The sequence below is a fragment of the Pogoniulus pusillus genome, chromosome Z (genome assembly GCF_015220805.1).
Source record: "Pogoniulus pusillus isolate bPogPus1 chromosome Z, bPogPus1.pri, whole genome shotgun sequence".
Classification (NCBI taxonomy): domain Eukaryota; kingdom Metazoa; phylum Chordata; class Aves; order Piciformes; family Lybiidae; genus Pogoniulus; species Pogoniulus pusillus.
Window position 1 is genome coordinate 47,596,723 of NC_087309.1, and position 23,993 is coordinate 47,620,715.

The following is a 23,993-nucleotide window of genomic DNA, read 5'->3' on the forward strand; positions in this document are numbered from 1 at the left end:
GACCTGATCCTGGCTTTTCTGGACGACCTATGTTTCCTTTCCAGGGATCCTTGTCTTGGCAGGTGTAGGCAGGATGTCTTGCAATGTGTACTAGTGGCGCAATGTCATGCTGGCTTTGCAGGCTGATTGCATGGATGTATTTAGAGCCAGTTCCTGGTAAACTCGAGGCAGTGGAGTTTCCAGGCAGTTCAGGAGAACTTACTTATAGTTTAGCAAAGCTGCAGAAGGCAATGGCAGAATCACTGCCATAAACAGAGCACGGTAAGCATGAATGATGGCAACAGCAAGCACGAATACAATGGTAGAGCACGTTGTGCTTGCTCATCTCTTTTTATCAATACAGCCTGAGGCTAATGGGCCTTTGGACATAGATTAGCCAATCAGAATTGGACTTTTCCAATTTCGGCCATATTAGGTGAAGCCAGGGCTTTTGTTTTCATTTCCCATGGTTGCTTTCTGCAGCACAGAAGGAGAGGAAGCAGGGGAACATGTCTGGGCAAGCCAGAACACGTGTAAGCCTATTGGCGTATGCAGGCCTACCATGACATACTCCTTCCTCCCTTCCTCCCCCTTCCAATGTCCCAAGCCTATTCTATCCTATCCATATACTGTTTTTCATGTCTTTGTATTTAACTTATAAAAGCAGTAGTAAGTCCAGAAACAGGGCTCTCTACAAGTAAAGAATCCAGGGAGATGTGGATGCTTCCTCCCTGGGGGTGTTCAAGGCCAGATTGGAAAAGGCAGTGAACAGCAGTCTAGTTGAGATGCATCCCTGCCTGTGGTGGAGAAGTTGGAGTAGATGATCTCTAAGGTCTCTTCCAACCTAAGCCATTCAATGATGATCCAATCCAGCGTCTCGAGATTTTTCTTGTGGTGAGAGCCCAAAATCAAACGCTCTACTTGAGATGAGGCCTCACTAGTGCTGAGTACAGGAGGACAATCACTTCCTTGTGTCAAGCAGTCGCAGTACATTTTATTGAGATCTGTCCCCTACTCTAGTGTCTCATTCTAGATGCTTGGACTTCAGCAAAGCCTTTGACACTGTCTGCCACAAGAAGCTCCTAGCCAAGATGGCAGCTCATGGTTTGGACAGATTCACTCTGTGCTGGATCAAGAACTGGATGGATGGCAGAGCTCAGAGAGTGGTGGTGAATGGTGCCACATCCAGTTGGCAGCCAGTCACTAGTGGTGTTGCCCAAGGATCAGTACTGGGCCCGGTCCTGTTCAATATCTTTATTGATGATCTGGACGAGGGGATTGAGTCCAGCATCAGTAAGTTTGCAAATGACACCAAGCTAGGAGCAGGTGTTGATCTGTTGGAGGGTAGGAGAGCCCTGCAGAGGGACGTGGACAGGCTGGATGGGTGGGCAGAGGCCAATGGGATGAGATTTAACAAGGCCAAGTGCAGGGTTCTGCACTTTGGCCACAACAACCCCAAGCAGTGCCTACAGGCTGGGGACTGAGTGGCTGGAGAGCAGCCAGGAGGAAAGGGACCTGGGGGTGCTGGTAGATAGTAGGCTGAAGATGAGCCAGCAGTGTGCCCAGGTGGCCAAGAGAGCCAATGGCATCCTGGCCTGCATCAGGAACAGTGTGGCCAGTAGGACAAGGGAGGTTATTCTTCCCCTGTACTCAGCACTGGTCAGGCCACACCTTGAGTCCTGTGTCCAGTTCTGGGCCCCTCAATTCAAGAGAGATGTTGAGGTGCTGGAACATGTCCAGAGAAGGGCAACAAAGCTGGTGAAGGGCCTGGAGCTCAAATCCTATGAGGAGAGGCTGAGGGAGCTGGGGTTGTTTAGCCTGGAGAAGAGGAGGCTCAGGGGTGATCTTATTACTGTCTACAACTACCTGAAGGGGCATTGTAGCCAGGTGGGGGTTGGCCTCTTCTCCCAGGCAACCAGCAACAGAACAAGGGGACACAGTCTCAAGTTGTGCCGGGGTAGGTATAGGCTGGATGTTAGGAAGAAGTTCTTCACAGAGAGAGTGATTTCCCATTGGAATGGGCTGCCCAGGGAGGTGGTGGAGGCACCGTCCCTGGGGGTCTTCAGGAAAAGCCTGGATGAGGCACTTAGTGCCATGGTCTAGTTGATTGGTTAGGGCTGGGTGCCTGGATGATCTTGGAGGTCTCTTCCAACCTGGTTGATTCTATGATTCTATGATAGATGCAGCTATTATGCTCAATTACTGATGTCACAGAGACAGTGAGAAGACACAGTGATATGCTGCAGCCAGCATAAGGTAGCATAAGAATGTACTTTACACCTGAAGTCTTAATTTCAAAGTACAAGTCAAGAATTAAGCCACTTTTCTCTATCATCTAGGTGTGTTAGAGTAACATCTGAATAATTAGGAGGAGACTGGGAAACAGGATAAGCTAGTTGACCATTTTTCTTCCCAGTGCTGATGTAGAGTTGTTGGCTTTGTTGACAAAAATGACTGAGTCTCATCAAGGCAATTTAGCATTTTTATTTATATGCACAAAAGTAAGAAAGAACTACACATTTTAACCATCCTACTGAACTGGGCTGTAAGGCAAAGAAATGCAAAAAAAGTGCTCTCTCTTGGAAGTTTGAGCCTCAGTACTTTCACTGTCCCTATCCATGACCCATAGTTCTCAAAATAAAACACTACTCATGTACTCATCAGAGTGGAAATGAGCTCTTGATCAGTAGCAGGTATGGTACCTCCTAAGGACAGGAAGGAGGATCCAGGGGTCTACAGGTCTGTCAATCTGACGTGTGTCATTTGACAGTCTCCCTTGCTTGTGTCTTGGTATTGTTTTCACAGGAACAACTATGCTGTAGTGGCTTGCTTATGTTTTTGCATCTTAGGGTTCTGTGCTGAAATGAAAAGAAGTAAATTATATAACTTTTTTTTTGTTTATTTTTTTGTTGTTTGGTTCATTTGGGTTTTTTGTTTGTTTTATTAAGAGATATCTGTTTTCCACAAGGTCTTTTATTGTACTACTCGTCTCTTTAAGTCTCCTACTCTCTCTGTTTCCTTGCAGATTTTCTGTGTGCCATTTACTTGCCACAGAAGAGAATTATTTAGGATGTTTCTGTTTTTCCCTTTAGTTGTTTCTGTTGATGTGAATCATGTTGGCCTTTGCAAGCAGCTAGTTTTCAGACTCTTGTTATGTTAGCTGATAATTGTAATGGAACTGTTCATCTGGAAAGGCTGTTTATCCTTTGCGTGTATCATGGACACACCACGTCTCTCCTTTTGCTCTTTTCTCCCTTTCCCATCTGTGGTTTGTCTGCCCTTGTTAGACTGTCCTCTCTGGAGAAGTAAGGGGCATAAGGTTATGATGTAACGCAACTCTTCTGTTAATCTTTTGCATGTCTCAGTTACATCTTCAAGGTAGCTCTCGTAATATGTTGACGTCTCGATTATAAGCTTTCATTTCTACTTGGATTTGCCTAGTCTTTGCTGGTACTTCCATTACAAAGAGCTTTAGTAGCAGAGCAAGTTATGTAGTTTCCATTCCCACTGTTCTCTTCAGTGATCCATTTCTCAGCAGCTGGGCTCTGAGCTCATCAGAGTGGCTGACACTAAATTGGCTGTGATATTCCTGCATTCACAGTAGCTGTGTTTAACCTGGGTCACTTCATTGCTAAGGTTTACAGAAGAGAACCACATACAATTGTGTCAGAGGGAGAGGTGAGCTCCAGCTTCATTGCAGGAATGTGCTGTAGCTCCTGAATCTGATTACTGCTGAAATCTTCATGATGGGAAGTTACAGCATGACTCACATCCAGGCTTGTTTCTTGTCCAGGCAAAGAGGTGATGCCTCTGATACCAAGTGTTTAGCAGGCCAAAAGTGAGTGGAATGTATTTATGTTTAAAAATACAACTGAAGTAGCCTATATCGTTCAGACAGGGAATAACTAATCTAGTAGCTGCTTTAAGTTTTACTGCTTGTTAGTGTGAAAACTTCTATGGATTCTTTGTGGTCTAGCATTGTGTTATGCATCTGCTGATGTTAACCCTGCCAAAAGACTACTGGTATTGCATTACATCTACTCATCTGACTATTTTGTGCTAGTGAAAAGAATCACTACTCTATTCTGATTTGTAATGTGCTGGAGTGACATGGGTGGTGTTATTATTGGATGCACAGCCCATATCAGCATTTTAAAAAGTCTGAAGACTTTTTCATTTGCCACAGGAATAATAATAATGTCAATTTAGATATACATTTATGCTTCTGAAATGGTATCACACTGTAACAGGATTTTTCCCCAGATGTAATCTGTGTTTATTACTACTCTTAACTGCTCCTGTAATGAATTCTAAAGGACAGAAATTAAAACAAACAACAACAAAAAAACAAACAACAACAACCTCACAACAAAACCCCACCAAACATGTGGCAGTAACAGAGAAGAATAACAAGCTTCTTTATATACCAATTTGGTGCAGAATCTCATGTTACATGAGTTGATAACCTTAGTAAGTGAGAAGATAGCATCTCTGAAGATCAGCACACTTAAAATCATAGAATCAACCAGGTTGGAAAAGACCTCCAAGATCATCCAGTCCTACACTTGACCCTAAGATCAAGATTAAGTTGACCCTACTATTGGTTCCAAGCTCATGTGTAAGGAGACTCTTCATGCATCTGTGTTTTAACTATTGACATTTATGTTAAAAGATAGTGGGAAAGGCATTGTGACATATTAAAAAAAACAAACCCTAAAGATTACAAGAGTCACTTATCTCTAGTATTTACTGCTAATTTTATTCAGGTACACCATCAGTTTAATGGTGCATTATCAAAAGACATGACCAGCAACAGGAAAGCCTTCTGCAGTTGTAACCAAATGTTTATGCAAGTGTTAGATAACTGCATTTTCTGTAATGCCAATTCTATTAAATAGAGTCAGTTTGCACTACTCCTGTCTTTAATTTGATGACTATGATGCAACTTCCCTAAGGTGGCTCTAACCTTTGATTATTCCCACCAAGTGTTTCTGAGGTACATAGCTGTCTCTATATGGTGTCTTGCTGACAGTGAAAGCCTTTTTAAAAGAAGGTAAAAACTAAAGATCTTGAGAAATATTTGCCAAATTGAGTTTCAAAGAATCCTGTGGCTATCTCTTCAGAAATATAAGCAAGTGTATCTTACATTTGTAAAATATTCTTTGGGCTATCTTAGTGTTAGTTGTTATCTGTGTTATCTCTTTCTCCTGAGACTTCTAACCATCTGTCTAAACCATCCTTCCTTCCTATCTTAGTAATAATTCTGTAATGTTTGGGAAATTAATGAGCATGTTAATTCTTGTGTTTGTCCTAGAGTTTCTAGAAATGATGGAGAAAATGTTTAATCTCCAGTTCTGTTTGTGGAAACTTAAATTATTCCTGCAGTTTCACATGCCACATTTGGTAGAATTTATACAGATAATTAACTTACAATTGTCTTTGTCATGGTTTTTTTGCTTAAGAGTGTGATAGACTTATGTTATTCTATTTTACTCTTCTTAAGGAAAAATGGCAGTCAAATAATAATACTCTTGCTGATTTTGAGAAGAAAATGCAGGAAGATTGTATTAAAAATGTCCAGAAAAAGATAGAGCATACACGGATCCTTAACATCTAATACAGATACAGGATACATGAGAATTCCCCCAAAACCTTCTTCCCAACCAAACTAAAACCACCAAAACCTTAGTGCTCATTTCCTCCCCTCCCCATATTGTTTCCCAATTAGGTTTCAAACAGGCCAAAATTCACTGCAGCAGAGGCCTTCAAGGCTGCTTACAACAGAGTACTCCTACACAGTTACCTAGATAAGGATCCCTCTGGAGAGCTGAAAGGAAAAGGGAGAAAAGAGAGTGAATTGGCCTTGCTGCTTACTTTTAAAGTGTTGGCAGAATTTGTGGGATTGAATAACAAAATTACGATATCCAGGGGGTGCCTAGTTCGTCCTCTGGAATGAATCTTGGTCTTTGTAGTTTTCTCAGGAAATCAGGGGTAACGTGGAACCCCTCAGACCACGACAGTCTTAATTTTGAAAGCAAACAAAGGAAGTGCTGCTGTTTCAAATGTTTAAAACTGTTGCAATGCTTTTTAATGGAAAGTATGTATTTAGGCTGTGAAAAGCAAGGAATGAATTAAATCAGCTTCCAAAAAAAGCTATTAATTCTAATTTCTTAATTGAGACTATTTCTTAGATATGATAGATTAGTACCTCTTCAAGAGTATGCTTTAATGAAGTTTGAGGAGTATCAAGAAGATTTAATTAAAGGGTGAAGTATGAATATGAGAGAAATATAAAACTTGTCCAATAATCTGATCTGCTGAGGCAAGAGGACTGGAAGAGAGCTAGGGGCAGGGAGGAAATCTATGATGTTCTTTCCTTTCTTCATAGAAAAAGGACATAAAAATACTAAGTTTTTCCTTTGTAAAATTTAAAATTACATAATTAGATATTTTGCTTACACTTATTTGTGCTTCTGATTTTTTTTAAATAATCTTTTTACTCTTCAGCAGTTTCAGAATGTTTGGTATAGTAATGTTATATAGAGTGATTTTATAGAAATGTCTGAATTTGGTACACTGAAGCACAATCCGTGGGCTTGACAGCAGGCCACTGAGCTGTGTGAAAGTGTAGGATCAAAGTGCTTCTGAAAGAAAGGTGGTTTGTAAAACAAGAGGCCTCCAGTCTAATTGTTTTATGGCCTTTGCAGCATGGTACCATTTGGTTCCTGTTTTCTTACTTAGGCACCATAACTCTCTCCTTAGGATTAAGTTGATAAATCCTCTGAAGGACTAAGATAATATAGCTTTGCTAAGAAGAGTTTTTGTGCCTTATTAGAAGATAAGAAATACGTAGCTAATGTATCCTAGCAATTAGTGTGTAATCCTAACATAGTCCTAACATAATGTATGTAACCAATCAGGGTCTAACATGATTTGTAATCCTGTTACGTAGCCTTCTGATAGAAAGTATATAAACCCATGCTTGGGTATAATAAACTGGAACTTGCTTGTATCAACCCTTTCTCCTTGTCTTTTATTACCCTGTTACCAATGGTTACAGGCCTGTGGCATCAGAATGTGGATGTAAGCTGCGGTTTTGGTTTTTTTTCTGTCTTGAAAAGCAAGTTTAGGGACAGGCTGGGCCTAGTTCTAGATGATACTCTGTGTCAATCTTAGTGAGAGGCAACCACCAGAAACAGCAAGAACAGATGACCAAATGTTTGATCCTAGGAGGCAGTCCTTCTTTTGCAGCTCCTGCAAGTCCAAATAGTTTTAAGACTGGGTGCAATGAGGTATTATCCTAAATAACTTTGCGTGTTTTATGAGGACTGTTGTGCTTATTTTTTTTTGTCTCTGTTGAATGGCCTTTCAGATTTCTGTTTCTTAAGAGGAAATGCTTATCTTTTACATGTTTGAGCATACTGTTTCTCAAGATTTCTCAGGAAAAGGTATTAATCTCTGTTAGGTAAAATTTTCTTAAACTCAAAGTGGTTGATATTCTGTTGGTGGAGACCATGAATCAAAGCATTGTATTTTATTATAAGGGATGCTGTTCTTTGATTTAAAGTGAATCCAGCTGGATAGGATGCAGATGGTTTGGGCTATTCTGTATGTCATTTCATAAACTGATACATAAAACGTAAGATACTAGATACACTTGGGAAGAGTGAAATGAATCCTTTTTTAACTTAATGTGTGTACCTGGAAATGAGGTAGGCATGCACACACATATGTATAACTTTGTATTTATAGCAGACAGTGTTGTGAAGCACGTATGACTAATACATATAGAAAACCCTCATAAGGCTGTGTCTAGTGAAAGCGTAATTTTCTTTCTGATGTTTGTGTGGTGGTATTGAAACTAATAAAGCTGGTGAAAATACAATTCAGTTAAATACTCTTCTTCTCCCTTCACCAACATATTCCATTCCTTCCCCTCCATGATCCATTTGCCCCCTTTTCTCTGTTCGTCCTTCCCTTTCTCTGTTCACTGTTAGGAAGGGGCACCTCAGAAGAGTCATTTCAGCTCGGCACGCCACCGTCAGAGACTGGTGGAATCAACGACTACCAAAGTGAGTGACACTTTCAAAGGGCCAATTATAAAATAAAATAAAGTGTTGTGTCAGCAAAGTATTTGTTGCTCATGAGAAGCTCATCTTAGGTGGTTAGTGGGAGATGTAGTTGATTTTACTCATCTGCAATGGAGTGATTCTTATTCAAATGCAGCTGTTGTACTTTTTTAAAGCGTTGAGATTTTGTTTATTTTATAAAGTGAAATAGAAGCTATGGAAATGTTCTGCTTTGGTTTTGTTACTTTGTGTGATGTCTGTTTTTTGAAACACATGCACAATTAATTTGCCTAATTCTTAACAAAGGGCTTTCATTGAATAAAGCAAATTGACAAAGATATGGAAAATAGCCTAGTAGTCTGTTATCAAGGTATAATTATCAAGTATAATACTAAGCAAAAACCAGATTTTGGCATCAAAAAGTATTAGCACATATAGTAGTACTGATTAGTTAGTAAGGTTGTTCCACCTTTTTAGACATGCTTAAGAGCACACAAAAAAAGCTTGAAATGTTTAGTGAGCATGACATTATTTCAGCGAGACTTAGGCTGGAGGGTTGGGCAGGGAGGAATTGAGTGAAATTCAACAAGGGCAAGTGTAGAGTCTTGCACCTGGGACAGAACAACCCCAGTTATCAATATAGGCTGGGGGCTGATTTGTTGTAACATAGCAAAGGGAAAAAGGATCTGGGGGTCCTAGCTGACCATGAGCCAGCAGTGTGCTCTTGTGGCCAGGAGGGCCAATGCCGTTCTGGGATGTATTAAAAGGGATGTGACTAGCAGGTTGAGAGAGGCTTTCCTGCCCCTCTACTCTGCCCTGGTGAGGCTGCTTCTGGAGTTCTGTGTCCAGTTCTGGGTCCACTCAGTTCAGGAGGGACATTGAGCTGCTTGAGAGAGTCCAGGGACTCTCTCTAAGGGAATGGAGCATCTGTCTTATGAGAAGAGACTGAGGGGGCTGGGGCTCTTTAGCTTGGAGAAGAGGAGACTGAGGGGTGACCTCATCAATGTTCATAAATATGTGAAGGGTGAGTGTCAGAAGGATGGATCCAGGTTCTTCTTGGTGATGCCCAATGACAAGACAGGGGGTGATGGGTAGAAGTTGAGGCATAAGAGGTTCCATGTGAACCCGAGGAAGAATTTTTTTACTGTGAGGGTGACATAACACCGGAATAGGCTGATCCTGGATGGGGTTGTGGAGTCTCCCTCTCTAGAGATACTCAAGAACTATCTGGATGCATTCCTGTGTGGTCTGGTATAGGTGATCCTGCTGTGGCAGGGGGCTTGGGCTAAGATGCTCTTTCAAGGTCCCTTCCTGCCCCTGACATTCTGTGATTCTGTGATTATGGAAACTTTGTTGTCTGGGCTAATAATGCCTGTGTACAATAACTGTTCATCTGTAACTATTTTTTTGCCACTTTTTTTAGAGTCCAGCAAAAAGGGAAATGTATATCCATTACTACCACCTCCCAGAAAACCCATTTTCCACTTTCCTTTAGGTACTTGCCAGACCGATTGCACTATTTTCATGTAACTTTTATATACAGACTGAGGAGGATCAGCAATACTCTTCCTGTCTTGAAAGAAAAATAAAGGTTTTGTGAAGGGAAAAACAGTGGGCACATGTTGTCTTGTATTCAAAATTATGACTCCAGTCACTGTTGTCAGGCCCATTCTTTCTGTTCCTAAACATGTTGACTCATTAAGTATTCATTGTGTTGAATTTTTTTGTTGCTATCTTGCATTATTTATTCCTTTCAGTATGTAATAATGTTACCAATACTAAGCTATCTTTTTAGAGGTCTAGGGAAGACCATTTTGGGAGTTACAGGTGAAAAAATGAGTGCAGTGTGTGTGTGTATGTTTATTTAAAAATTATAATTAAGACAAGAAATTAATTGCAAGTGAGTCTGTGCTATCTCATAAGGAGCCCATTCCCTATGTGAGCCACTTTGTGTGCAGTGAGGTGTGGCAACAGTGTCATGTTGTATCCCTGGGTGTACCTTGCTGAAGGTAGGTGTGCTGTCAAAATTTCATTCTGCAGAGCAACCTTCTCAGTATTTACACTTCCATTTTGTTTGGAGGTGAAGGACCAGAGAGGATCTGGACTGATGTTCCCAGGACCACTATGGCTGAGTGTTTTGTTTTGACTGAAATGTGTCTATAGGGAAGAGAAAGGATGCAAAGAAGAGGTCATGAGAGGAAAAACTGGACTCATACTGCAGTTCTTCCTGTATTCCATTAAGAACTTGCAGTGGCACAGGTTGAGAAAGTTAAAATAATTAATAGATGTAATTTGTTACAGCAATAGATGCAGCAAGTTTCGGATTTGCAGTGATAAATTGACTAACTATATGTGACTGAGCTCAAGCTAATAAATCCCAGGTAACATCTGACAAAGTCAAAACCACCAATTTCTGCGATAGTGCTAACGTATGATAGAAATGCCATCAAAAGTTAAGCCGCAACTCTGCTAAATCCAGTCTTTCTCCTGTAAAGAGATAATTTCTTTGTGGATTTTATACCCTAACCGTGTCTGTCTCTGCCTTCTATGTGATATTTAGTATGATTTGGCTGGAGAATTAAGTAATGTTGTATGTGTTTAGCATATTGACTCCATTTGACTTATTGTCATACTAACAGTCTTTGTTCAGACAAGGTATGTTTCTGTTGTTTAGTCTTGCCTCATTAGTTTTAGCTGAAACAAGGCCATTTTACTTTCACAAGACTCCCTCCTTCCTGCATTTTGATAGGCCAGCTCTGTGGATCTTCATTTCCAGAGAGAATATAAACACCTCATGGTTTTAAGCAACTCAGTGTCTTCTGAATGCACTAAATTAACCTGCATTCCTGTCACATGGTAAGCTAGGCAGTTACCCCACAGTGGATCAATGGCTGCCCTTTAGCAGGAGGTTTTGGAGTAGGAACACTGGCTTGTGATACTGGGACAAGAGGGCATAGTTTGCTGTTCTGCATTGAACAGGCCCTTTAAGAAGATATGGGAGCAGTGAGAGGGCTGCATTAATTACTTTGCTCAGGACATTGCGCTGTCTGTTCCGTGGACTAAATACCGCAGCATGTGCTAGTTGTGTGCTGGTGAGAGGAGTAGCTCAGAGTTACCTGGGCAGATTTGGCTGGGGAGCGGTGTGGCACATGGCACTGTGTAATGAGCAAGAGTGGTATTACTGAGTTCTTCAAAGGCTCACCAGTGTTCCAATGGCGTACTTCAGGCAGCGTAACAATTTCAGTATTTGCCATTCAGATCACTGCGAAAGCGTGAGTAGGAAAGTGCTCTTAGCATGTGGTCTATCTGGACTTCAGCAAGGCCTTTGACACTGTCCCCCACACCAAACTGCTGGCTAAGCTGTCAGCCCATGGCTTGGATGGCAACACTCTGTGCTGGGTTAGGAACTGGCTGGAGGGCCGGACCCAGAGAGTGGTGGTGAATGGTGTCACATCCAGCTGGCGGCCAGTCACCAGTGGTGTCCCTCAGGGATCAGTGCTGGGCCCCATCCTCTTTAGCATCTTCATAGATGATCTGGATGAGGGCATGGAGTCAGTCATCAGCAAGTTTGCAGATGACACCAAGCTGGGGGCAGATGTGACTGAGTTGGAGGGCAGAAGGGCTCTGCAGCAGGACCTTGACCGCCTGGACAGATGGGCAGAGTCCAATGGGATGGGGTTCAATAGCTCCAAGTGCAGGGTGCTGCACTTTGGCCACAACAACCCCATGCAGAGATACAGGCTGGGGTCGGAGTGGCTGGAGAGCAGCCAGACAGAGAGGGATCTGGGGGTGCTGATTGATACCCACCTGAACATGAGCCAGCAGTGTGCCCAGGTGGCCAAGAGAGCCAGTGGCATCCTGGCCTGCATCAGGAATGGTGTGGTCAGCAGGAGCAGGGAGGTCATTCTGCCCCTGTACTCTGAGCTGGTTAGACCACACCTGGAGTACTGTGTTCAGTTCTGGGCCCCCCAGTTTAGGAGGGACATCGAGATGCTTGTGTGTGTCCAGAGAAGGGCGACGAGGCTGGTGAGAGGTCTTGAGCACAGCCCTACGAGGAGAGGCTGAGGGAGCTGGGATTGTTTAGCCTGGAGAAGAGGAGGCTCAGGGGAGACCTTATTGCTGTCTACAACTACCTGAAGGGTGGTTGTGGCCAGGGGGAGGTTGCTCTCTTCTCTCAGGTGGCCAGCACCAGAACAAGAGGACACAGCCTCAGGCTGTGCCAGGGGAAATTTAGGCTTGAGGTGAGGAGAAAGTTCTTCACTGAGAGAGTCATTGGACACTGGAATGGGCTGCCTGGGGAGGTGGTGGAGTCACCGTCCCTGGAGCTGTTCAAGGCAGGATTGGACGTGGCACTTGGTGCCATGGTCTAGCCTTGATCTCTGTGGTAAAGGGTTGGACTTGATGATCTATGAGGTCTCTTCCAACCCTGATGATATTGTGATACTGTGTAATACTGTGAAAGAGTCTCTGAGAATCAAGTTCTCTTTCCCTTCTGCTCATGCTTGCGTTTTCTGAACAGCTTTTTGTCGTGGAGACACCCATAAACCAGACAGCAACAGCCACCCAAAATACTGCACCACTTCTGACACCATTAAATTACTAGTTCAGTTATCAGTCAGGAATATAGTACTGCACTGCTAATTGGACTATAACCTTAAGTTTTAATGAATACTCTTTCTATAAAAATGAACCAAAATGGAGAAACCTCCCACTCAAGGCTCCCCAAAATACACACTCCTCAAGGGGAGAGTGAGCACAGGGCATTGGTCATCCACTCATGGAGACATGGGGACCAGGGAAGAGGTCTTGATCAAGATTAAGAGGGCAGAGGGGAGAATCAGGTATGCAGGTAATTCCATAAGTAAGAAGCCATAGAAAGGCAGCAGAACTGGCAGACCCTCTCCAGCAGCTTGTTTTTATCACATTCCTCGACCTGAATTTATTTTTTCAAGAGGAGCCTGGTAGTAGGTATAGGTACACAGAAGCTACCAGTTTCATGGTCTTCTTGTCACCTTAATGCAAGATCTACTATACTTGCTGCTTTTATAATGAAAATTGGAAAATTACCATCAATAAATCTGATATGCATTTTTTAAAGCTTGTTGATTTAGCTTTTCTAGTTTAAGAACACCAAACCAAAACAACCCACACAACAAAATAAAAAGCCTGAAACAAAAAATCCAAACCAAACAAATTCATTACTTTGAAATGGTGTGTTGTCTCTTGGGTATGTAGACTTGTGTTAGTGGGATCACTTTTATTACTTTTGCCTTCCTGTGCAACAGCTGTTTGCCCAGGTGGCAGGATATTATGAAAACCCAGGCTGTTCGGCTTGCAGAGACTGTTGCCTGTGTTGAAAACAGTGCTTGGGTTGGAGGAAGATGGTCAAAGATTGGTGAAGGAATACTGACTTGTGTCTGGGAAAGCACTGTGGTGGGGCTTTAAGGTGTGTTTTGTCCTGCGTGTCTTGTCCCTGCTTTTCCTGTGTCTGGCTCCTAACCTCATGGGTATGGGCAAACAGCTGTACTTGGGGAATCTTTGAAGCAAGGGAGTTTGTCTCATGTAGTATGTTACTGGATGAAAGAAAATGGCCTCAAGATGCTCCAACAGAGGTTTAGGATGGACATTAGGAAAGATTTCTTTGCAGAGAGGATTGTCAAGTGTTGGAACAATCTGTGCAGGGAAGCAGTTGAATCTTCGTCCCTGGAGATATTTAAAAGGTGCGTAGACTTCGTGCTTTGGGACATGGCTTAGCAGCAGACTTGGTAGTGTTAGGGTAATGGTTGGACTTGATCTTGAATGATCTTGAAGGTTCCAGACTAAACAATTTTATGAAACATCCATTCAGTATTGATTTGTCTTGTGCCATGTTTTGGGTGTGAAAGTGAGGATTTGATAGCAGAAAGAGCAGTGACATGAGTGCAGGACTATTTATTTGCTTGTACATCTAGTGCTGACAGCTACTGAAGGTATGAATAGGAACTTTATATATTTGTTGGTGTAATTCAAGTGTGCTCAAAAAGTAGGCAAAATCAAAGAGTATAGCTCATACTTTGAGGGAGATGATTATTCCCCTTTCACTGACACTAAAGAAATGCATCTGAAATAAATGCATCCAAGATAAATACATCCAGATTTGGAACCCTTATAAGAAAGATGCTGAAGTTCATGACATACAGGGGAGTGCTGGGAAGCTAAGGTTGTTTAGCATTGGGAAGGTTGAGATGGGATTTAATAGATATCTTTTACTACATAATAGATTGACAAAGAGAGTCACCTCTGGAGGTGCACTGCAAAATTGAGAGGACACACAGACTCACAGAAGGGAAAACTATAGTAGAATGAATGTTTTATTAATTAAGGTGTTTAAACATTTGAATAAGTTGCCCAGAGGGTTTCAGAACTGGAGTAGGAAAGGCTATGAACAGCTTGATCTTTCTTTGAAGTTAACTCTTTGAATGGAGAGCTGGACCAGGTGACCTCCAGAGGTGCTATACTGCTGTGTTATTCTGTAATTAAAGAATGCGCTACTAGGTGCATCCTACCTTTTTCCTGCTCTGTGATGATGCAGATCTCTCAAATGGCCTTTTCAGCATGGCACGGTCTCTTTGATAAGCAGTACAAAAGATGTTGAAATAGGCTAGGTAGTTTGCTTTGAACCACAGTGCAGAGCTTGTTTTCAGGCATACATAAAAACAGTATACATGTTTGTGATACTTGTTGGTGCCTTGAAACAGAAACTTAATTTAAAGGGTTACTCGATAATCTGTTTGCTAGAGCTTGCTTTTGGATAACAAAATACAAACACAGGTAGATGATGTTAACAAATTGCTGCAGGAGAAACAATTTGAAGGATGAAGTAAACTCATAAAGCTGGGAAAGGTAACAGTCAAGGAAAAAATCGATTTGATTTGAAACGTGGAAGCTGAGAGGGATTTATAAGGGAGAGCATTCAGACTATTTTCACAGTCTTGTATTTCAGTAAGTTGTAAGAATAAATCTGTATTCCAGATAGGCTGGCAGTTCACATTGAGAACACTTGTAAGAGCAGTTATGAATATTATATTGTATTTTGTTATCTTGGGAAAAACTCTACAAATCAGAACGAATCATAAGAAAAAGTTGTGAATTAAAAAGACACTTCAGCAGAGATAGTTTGGCTGGTTTTAAGTAATTCTGGTATGAATACATTATAAATTAGTTCCAGAGCATGATAATCTTACCTAAGCTCATATGTAATGTTTTCTGGAGCATCTGTAAACAAAGTGTTTTAAACCCAGACCTTTTAGCTTATAAAGTCACTTCTGGGGTTACTCTAGTCTCTATTACAAATATTCCACTTTCTAAGCTGATAAATTTTTTCTAGAAGTGTTTTATTCTCTGCCTGCCTCAGTGACTCATGACTTCTAATGAAATAGTTTGCTGTTGAGAACCATATTTTGACCTAATAAATCTAGACCTAGAGGTCTTAGATGGGAAGCCTTGGTAAAGGTAATTATTTACTGTCAATAATAAACAGCTAAATAGGTCAGCTACTAATATATATCTTGTTAGGCTACATTGTAAGCATATTTTAAACTGACATGTTTTCTTAAAATTATACTGCTTTTTGCCTTAAACTCAACAATAATCAAAGAGTCAACTCCAAGAGTAACTTTTTCATTACAGGATTTTCTCATTTTAAAAAGAAATAATCTAATAGACAGGGGAGTGCAGAGAAAATACTGTTCCTTAACACTCCTACCTGGCAACAACTGCGAGAAGTCTGATTTGATGGCCAATAGATCACTGTAAAGTTACGTTTACGAAAGATTACAAAGGCTAACAGATGTATAAATAGAAGCAGAAGGTAATTTACTGTAAAATATTACAAGTAGATCCTTTCTTTGGCAAGGTAATATTGTGTTCCTTGTAAAATTAATCTCCCAAACAAGTCACTCGGTTGATAGTGTAATAGTCATAGTACTAGATAGGCTTTATAAACGTCCACACAACAACATAAAGAAAATAAATCCATAATATTTGCTCTTCCCCTTACTAAACCTTTAGTTATGTAGAAGGCAACAGCAAGTTACATTTAGATGTTTGCAGCTGTTTAAATGAGTGGCCTCCATGTCAGTGGTGCTTGCTTGGCTCCCAGTTGATTAAAATTTGAAATGCTGTTGTAGAATAGTATTAGATGTTTGTTCTGTGTTTTTATTTATTTATTTATTTGCTAGCATAAATGCTAATATTTATGCAGAAGAATATTACAGAATGTAAAGCTAGTCTTAAGGTATGCATTTCTCATCTTGGTGTGGGATGTCTCTGCTGTGTGAACAGAGAAGGGATAGAACAGGATTGACTTCTGAGCTAGGATTTGAAATACCGACCAAGAACTGGTGGTGGTAAACCATTATTGGGAGGTATTTTTTTTCATACTGAGATAAGATTCATGCCATGAAAAAGACAGGGTTTTTTTCTCCCTCATTGAACTCTTTAATTCTGCATGTACTTATCTTCACTAATGAAATTGCCATGGAAAATGCAGTGATGCTTTCCTTTACTCAGATGTCTGGATGACATGACTGCGCAGAAGCTGAAAGGTGCTAGTCTTTGCCTGCCAGATGATTCTCAAAAATCAGTATAGGAACTTGAAGGAATTTTGGTATACTATTCCCTATCACTGACATCGTTTAGGATAGGGTTACCTCCTGCTGGGTTTTTGGAAGGTATTTGAGACTAGTCACACAAGAAATCTCTTTGCCTTTGGAAAGATCTTTCTCTTTGCCTTTGGAAAGATCTTCCCATTGATTAGTAGATCTTTCATGACAGTTGTTTCACACAAATAAACTAGATAGATATATAAGCTTGAGTAACCTTCACTTACCCTGTTTGACCTTATTAACACAGTATAAATAGGATTATCAATCAAAGGTATAAGGGAATTTAAAAAACCGTGATGCTTGCACAAACTTAATCCTATTGCTGTTGTGATTTACTGTAGTTTTACTTGGAACAATCCATCTGCCATATTAGACAGGGAAGGGAAAGACATTGTCTATAAAATAACAGTACACCAAAAGGTTGTCTGGGTCCTAATCTCAATATACCTAGAATGTTAGTATTCCAAATAAAAGCTATAAAATATATCTAACTATACTGCTACAGAAATTCCAGATAATGATATAAATTGTGGAAAAAGAATTATCACTGTTAGACTTTCACTTTCTGTGGGTAAGAAGTATTGTCTGTCCATTGTGTTTTTTAGCTCAAAACCTTGCTTAAGCTGAAACAGTGATTGAGCTTCTGACGAGACTTCCCAGATTCTTATATGGGGTGGTGCAGCACTGGCCTAGTAATTTGCACTGTTTTTAAAAGGACTTTTCCAGTGACTTTATTGGTAATAAGATGGTATTGTGCCTCAAGTTGGTCTCTAGACATTAGCTTTCCATGCACAAGCCCTATGAGGAGAGGCTGAGGGAGCTGGGGTTGTTTAGCCTGGAGAAGAGGAGGCTCAGGGGTGACCTTATTGCTGTCTACAACTACCTGAAGGGTGGTTGTGGCCAGGAGGAGGTTGCTCTCTTCTCTCAGGTGGCCAGCACCAGAAAGAGAGGACACAGCCTCAGGCTGCACCAGGGGAGATTTAGGCTCGAGGTGAGGAGAAAGTTCTTCACTGAGAGAGTCATTGGCTACTGGAATGGGCTGCCTGGGGAGGTGGTGGAGTCACCGTCCCTGGGGCAGTTCAAGGCAAGGTTGGACATGGCACTTGGTGCCATGGTCTAGCCTTGAGCTCTGTGGTTAAGGGTTGGACTTGATGATCTGTGAGGTCTCTTCCAACCCTGATGATACTGTGATACTGTGTGATACAATTTGTAGACTAGAGATTGATACAGCAGATATCACTATGTATGATAAGATCTCTTTATGTACAAAAATAAAGATCTCAGATTGCTAATATTTGTGTCTCTTTCTGATAAGGAAAGGAATACTTAAAAAGAACAAAATAGCCAAGAAAAATTACTTGTCTTCTTTTTTGTCCTCCATGCAGTGGATACTTAGAATCAAGATTGATGTTAATTAGAGGACTGGTATGACATCAGCAGGGAGAGCACTGTAGTATCCATAAGGATCTAGGGATTTTTGCCATATTATTTCTGGAGAGATTTTTTTTTTCTTGCTTTTGTTGTTGGCGAGTAATTAAACATTCTTGTAACAGCTGGTAATGAGAGTGTCCTTTTGATTACTGTACAGGGAGTAATGACAGAAGCCTTTTACAGTTAAGCATTAAGCATAGGAGACAAGTTAGAAAACAGCTTGAGAAAGCACATGAGAAGCAATATTTAGGTTGATAATAGTGTCAAAGACAAAAAGCCATGAGAATGGCTGTGGTAGGTGCAGACACTAGTGTAGATATTTCAAAATTTTGAAGGCATTTAAAGCCCCATAGAAAACAGTTCAATTTCAACCTGTTGAGAGAAGCATACAACTACAGGTTTGAAGTGGGGAGAAAAAAACACAGACACCACATTTTGACTAAGCAGTTTCCCAAATGTTTTTCTAGTTTGAACCTTTCTTCTAGATCAGTGGAACCTTTCTTCCAGATCACTTAGTGCCATGGTCTAGTTGACTGGATAGGGCTGGGGGATAGGTTGGACTGGATGATCTTGGAGGTCTCTTCTAACCTGGTTGATTGAATGATTCTATGGAGTATATTACCAGCAAGCTGTGGGCTCAACTGAGCCAGTAAAATCAGAATTTCTAAATGCTCACTATAATGTCAACATCAAGCAATTTTTTTTCATTTTGAGATCTTTAATTGCATAAGAGGCAAAAGATCTGGAATCATTAACAGACCAAATATAAAATAGCCTTCTTTTTCCTGAAAAAGAAGTCTTTCTCTTTTCTGCTGAAATTGAATTAAGTAGTGTTTTGCCACCATTGTTTCATGTGACTTTTATTTTTGGGGTGAGGTTTGAGGGGAAAGTAGACAATTTGTGCCCTTTGCCTACCCAAAATCTCCTCTTTTACCTTCTACATGAAGAACATCTTCAGGACTTAGCTCTATGGGTCCTGATTGCCTTGAGCCAGACTCTCATGACACAATTCCTCTGATTAAATGGCTTGAAACTTCAATGTACCTTTTTGTGTTAACATATATAATCTCTTCCTGCTTCCTGTGCTGATGCACAACAAAAATAAATGTATTACTCCCTTCCTTCTGTGCTGTGTAGAATGTCTGAATAAAAATCTCCAGTCAAAGCCTCAATCTGTATTTTGACTACTTAAACAACAAGAAGAAAAAGCTAGTTACAACATATGTATTCTGGTGTAGGAGTTGGTCTTTGATTTCTGTTAATTTATTTGACAATATTTAATTTAAAAGGTCAATTTATATCTCTTAACCAGTGTAGTTCTTTCTGAACAATTTCTTGATTGCTAGATATTAATACCAATCACAAAACTGAAAAGATTTCAGAATATAGTGTGTAAACTTACTGTTTTATACACTAATTCATTCTAAAATCATTCACCTTCTTTCCTAAGGATCAGTGGGTTTTAAGGCTATAAGAGAATTTATAGAAGAATACTAAGCAAAGCACTGCTGCTTATGTAGCTGAGTCTAGTCTGTTATAAATCACTGTGGTATTGTCATGGTTTGAGTTCAATCTGCTGATGATAGTCAATACTATGCTGCCATCATGCCAGCCTCAAAATTAAAGTTCTGGCTGGAGCTACTTACTGTGGCGCTTGAAGTTCAGATTGTAACATGAGAGGCTTCCTGTTCTGGTTGCAGCTCTTGGTTTCTGGACTTATGGTGTTGGTGTTTTCTGCTGGGCTGGCTGCAGGTTTGGGTGTCGGGGATATGTCACTGGCTTCTGATGCTGCTTCTGCACTTAGTTTATCTGCAGAAAGGTAGTTGTGCATTGTATTATCTCATTTCAAGTAAAGCTCTCGATCTCAGAATAGGGTTTTTGGGGTTGGTTTTTTTTTTGTGTGTGTTACTTTCCCTCACATCTGTGTAGGGGGAGAGTGGGCGGTGCTAACCCAGGACAGTCGATATTTGGCATCCAATGTGGGGCTCAAAAGCAGCTGTCTTAACTAAATTGCTGTTGGCAGGAGATGAAAGTGTTGAGGTAACAAGATGCACGACAGTGTTCAATTTATAATTCAGGCTTATTAAGAAAGTTTATATAAGTTTGAATGTGGTGGGGTTTTGTGATTTCTTTTTTCTTTCCCTTTCCTGTGATGTGTTTGTTGTGTTGATGCATTTGCTTTCTGGGGGCAGCTGGTGCAGGTGTGCTGGTGTCCTGTATATTGCTTACTGTACATCACCTTAGGGGAATGGCTTAAAGCTGTGCTGTTGCCATGCTTGTTCTTGGCATGCCAGGTTTTGTTCAGAGCACATGAGTGATTCATCTGTAGGAAAACAGATTTTTTAAATTCCTTCTGTATTGTACGTGGTAAAGCAGTTGGTCACTTTTTATTGTATGGGTTTTGTACATATCCTCCTTCACATTCCTTTTGATCTAGTTTATTTGCATTTAAAATGATGCCTAGCTTTAAGTAGACATCTCGGCATTCCTTTTACAACACTTCTCAGAACCTGTAGAGCTGATGTACTGATATATTTCTGTTTTGAAAGCTGGAGCCAGCAAAGCCTGTAACAAAACCAGTGAAATTCAATGTGGATGTAAAAATTCATTGTATGGAATGCAGACTTTTGAATTAGACAGAATGTGGCCTTTTCTTTTTAAATCTGAATTTAATTGCCTCTTTAATTTTACAGTATATCCTCTGTTAAAATCTGCAGTAGTTGTTGCTAATTTGTGACTTCATTATTTAGAATATATATATTTAGTGTTTGGGGATATGAGAGATAAGTTACCATACAGAATTTATATAACGAAATGAACAATTAAAAATATTTAAGGAAGCCTCTTTTTCTGTGCTAAGGAGCTGTATACGGGTGGCATGGGAGAACTGTGAATGGAGTCTTCCCTGAGTAGCAGTAACTAATTTCCAGAACTTGCAAGTGCAGAACTGGCAACTTTTGTTCATGGAGATACTTGTGAATTGATGACCTTTGGTTTGTTAGTGAGAGTACACAGTAAACATGTCCAGAGAAGGGCAACAAAGCTGGTGAGAGGCCTGGAGCACAAATCCTATGAGGAGAGGTTGAGGGAGCTGGGCCTGTTTAGCCTGGAGAAGAGGAGGCTCAGGGGTGACCTTATTACTGTCTACAACTACCTGAAGGGGCATTGTAGCCAGGTGGGGGGTGGCCTCTTCTCCCAGGCAACCAGCAATAGAACAAGGGGACACAGTTTCAAGTTGTGCCAGGGTAGGTCTAGGCTGGATATTAGGAAGAAGTTCTTCACAGAGAGAGTGATTTCCCATTGGAATGGGCTGCCCAGGGAGGTGGTGGAGGCACCATCCCTGGGGGTCTTCAAGAAAAGCCTGGATGAGGCACTTAGTGCCATGGTCTAGTTGATTGGATAGGGCTGGATGATAGGTTGGACTGGATGATCTTGGAGGTCTCTTCCAACCTGGTTGATTCTATGATTCTAAGAGAGTGATTCTAAACTGGAGGCTGCATCTGGATGACTAGAAAGATTATGAAAGCCTTCAGCTCAAAGGCCTAAGATGGAGTTTTACCAAAAGGTATTACTAATGCTTAGTTCCTTGTCAGCTAGTGTGGAAAGATAGTGATTTATAGTGGGAATTAAGTCACCAGTATCTTAAGAAAGTATCAGTACAATATTCCTGAGAAAAGTAAGAATAGAATTGCATCTTGGACAAGCCACTTCAGACTAGGATTGCTGAAAAAGTAGTGATTCAAACACGAACTCAGGTGGGCCGTGTGGATGTGAGAACTATTTTATAGTTATACTTCTGAGAACAACTTGACAAAGCTGAACACCTGCACCTTTTTGATAATTAGTTAATCCTTTTCTTAGATGGACATTTTAAAGTCAATAGCTGCTCATAAATTTCAACCCCAGTCTTAATAGAAAACCATTTCTGAGATACAGACAACTATTCCTGGGACCAGGTAACTTTGCGAGTTGTCATAAGAAGAAAGGGAGGCTTTGACAGGGAAACAGCATTGCAGCGGTAGGGGATGGTATACATTTGGTGCGAGACAATAACAACTTGGCATTTGTAGTTGTTGATCTGTGTCTGCACTAAGCCTCTTGGCAACATACTCAGTGAATCTGAACAACTGAATGTTGGCAAGGTCAGAAGCAATCAAATAAAAAGCATAACCTGCTATTACCTTGCTTAGGAAGTATTTAGAATGGATTAATACACTGGTTTGATTTAAGAGATTGAGATTAGTTTATAAACAGCTCTTGAACAGTGCAACCACTTTCCCTGATCTATCAAAACAATCCTGTACTTTTACTAGCCCTATTTTTTTCCTTTGTTCCTGTCATTCCCCAAGTTTTCTTCAGTGAAAGTCAGTAATAGCTCAAGAACAAAATCCTTCAAATTAATCTCTGAAAGCAGTAAGCCTTGCTGTCAATGATTTTCATAAGAAAGTTAACTGTTTTCTATTGCTGATTTCTCCCCCCTACTGTTAGGAATATGGTTTTATGTTTACAATGTTAATCTATTCTTGTTATAATTAAGATCTAACACAGGTTACTAGAAAGTCCTCAGATACTTGCAGCCTATGAGAGAGGTGTAGAGCAACAGTGTAAATAAACCCCTTCCTACTAATCTTAGGGCACTTAGCACCTCCCGTGGTGGCAGAATGCATTACTGAAGTCTGTGTTGGAAACATAACTTTTTTCCCCCCACACTACTTCGTGGACAACGAGAAAACTGAGATGTAAGATTTTTTGACTATTTGAATTTTGCAGTTGTTGTTGGGAGTTGAAGCGAATTTACTGTGTTTGTAAAATGAACCTGTGTTGACAATATTATCTACGTCTTTAGCAGTTTACTGTTGTTTGAGCTATTTATTGATTCTTTTAAATTGAACCCAGTTACAAGCAATAAGTTAGTGTTGTTTTGTCTTCTTCCTGTGTAGGGGAAGAAACAAGGTATTTTAGATATTTACAAGAAATAAGATGAAGTTAATGTTTGCTAAGACTGTGGCGGAGGGGGATTCTGCTGCCTATGCCCATTGTGGTGGAGGGGAGAAATTAATTGGTGCGAGATAATATTCTATAAAAATATATATTTATTAAACTCAATATTCTGAACTCTTGCCACCCCCAAACACTGTATTTTAATATTAAAAGGATTCTACATGGTCATGAAAACATTCTAGGATTTATATCTACAGTATCTTATTAATAACTAGCAAACAGTTCAAACTATAAACAGAGAGAGTTTTCACTGCAGCTTAATGTTGCTTGGAGTCTATATACTATTTGCCCAGCAGAGTGGGCTGCAAGCTCCTTCTGCTCTATGACAGAGGCAACAGATACTACAGAGGCATTAAAGCATTTGCTTACAACTCTTATTAATCAATAATCACCCTCTGGGGCAATGTCACAGCCTATTACTAGCATCCAAACTTCAGGGGAGTCTTTGCCTGTGGACTTTGAGGCTGGAATCCTCACGGCTTCAGGAGAATCTTCCCAGCTTGTGGGGAAATGACTGTCTCTAACCTTGTTCTCCAGGCGAAGGATGCAATCTCTGCCTTGATCTCCTGGCTTCTCATGGATGCTCTGTCCAAGGATTGTTGGCAGGCAGGATCTCAGGTGCAGAGTCAGGATGTCGTGCTGTCTCAGCACAATGTAATGCTGGCTACATAGACCAATTGCATGCAGACAATTCAGAGTCTGCTTCCTGGTAACTCAGCGGCAATGGCGCTTACCAGGCAATGACAGGGCAGCAGGCATGCAGGGTGTGCATGGCTGCTGGGGAGTCTGCGCTCCATAGGTAAAGGCAGGCAATACAGGATCTGGTCCTGATAACTCACCACAGTGGCATGCAAATGTGCAGAGCTGG

General features: G+C 40.8%; 1 protein-coding gene across 6 annotated transcripts in view; it reads left to right on the plus strand.

Annotated features, from left to right (window-relative positions):
- Positions 1-23,993, plus strand: part of MAST4 (microtubule associated serine/threonine kinase family member 4) — a 354,406-nt gene that overhangs the window by 153,905 nt on the left and 176,508 nt on the right. For 5 of the 6 annotated variants that reach the window (XM_064140713.1, XM_064140716.1, XM_064140714.1 and 2 more), the window contains exon 4: positions 7,977-8,051. The exons of the other annotated variant lie outside the window; for it this stretch is intronic. In XM_064140713.1, the coding sequence (XP_063996783.1) occupies positions 7,977-8,051 (75 nt within the window). The remainder of the gene's footprint in view (positions 1-7,976; positions 8,052-23,993) is intronic. 6 annotated transcript variants of the gene reach the window in all.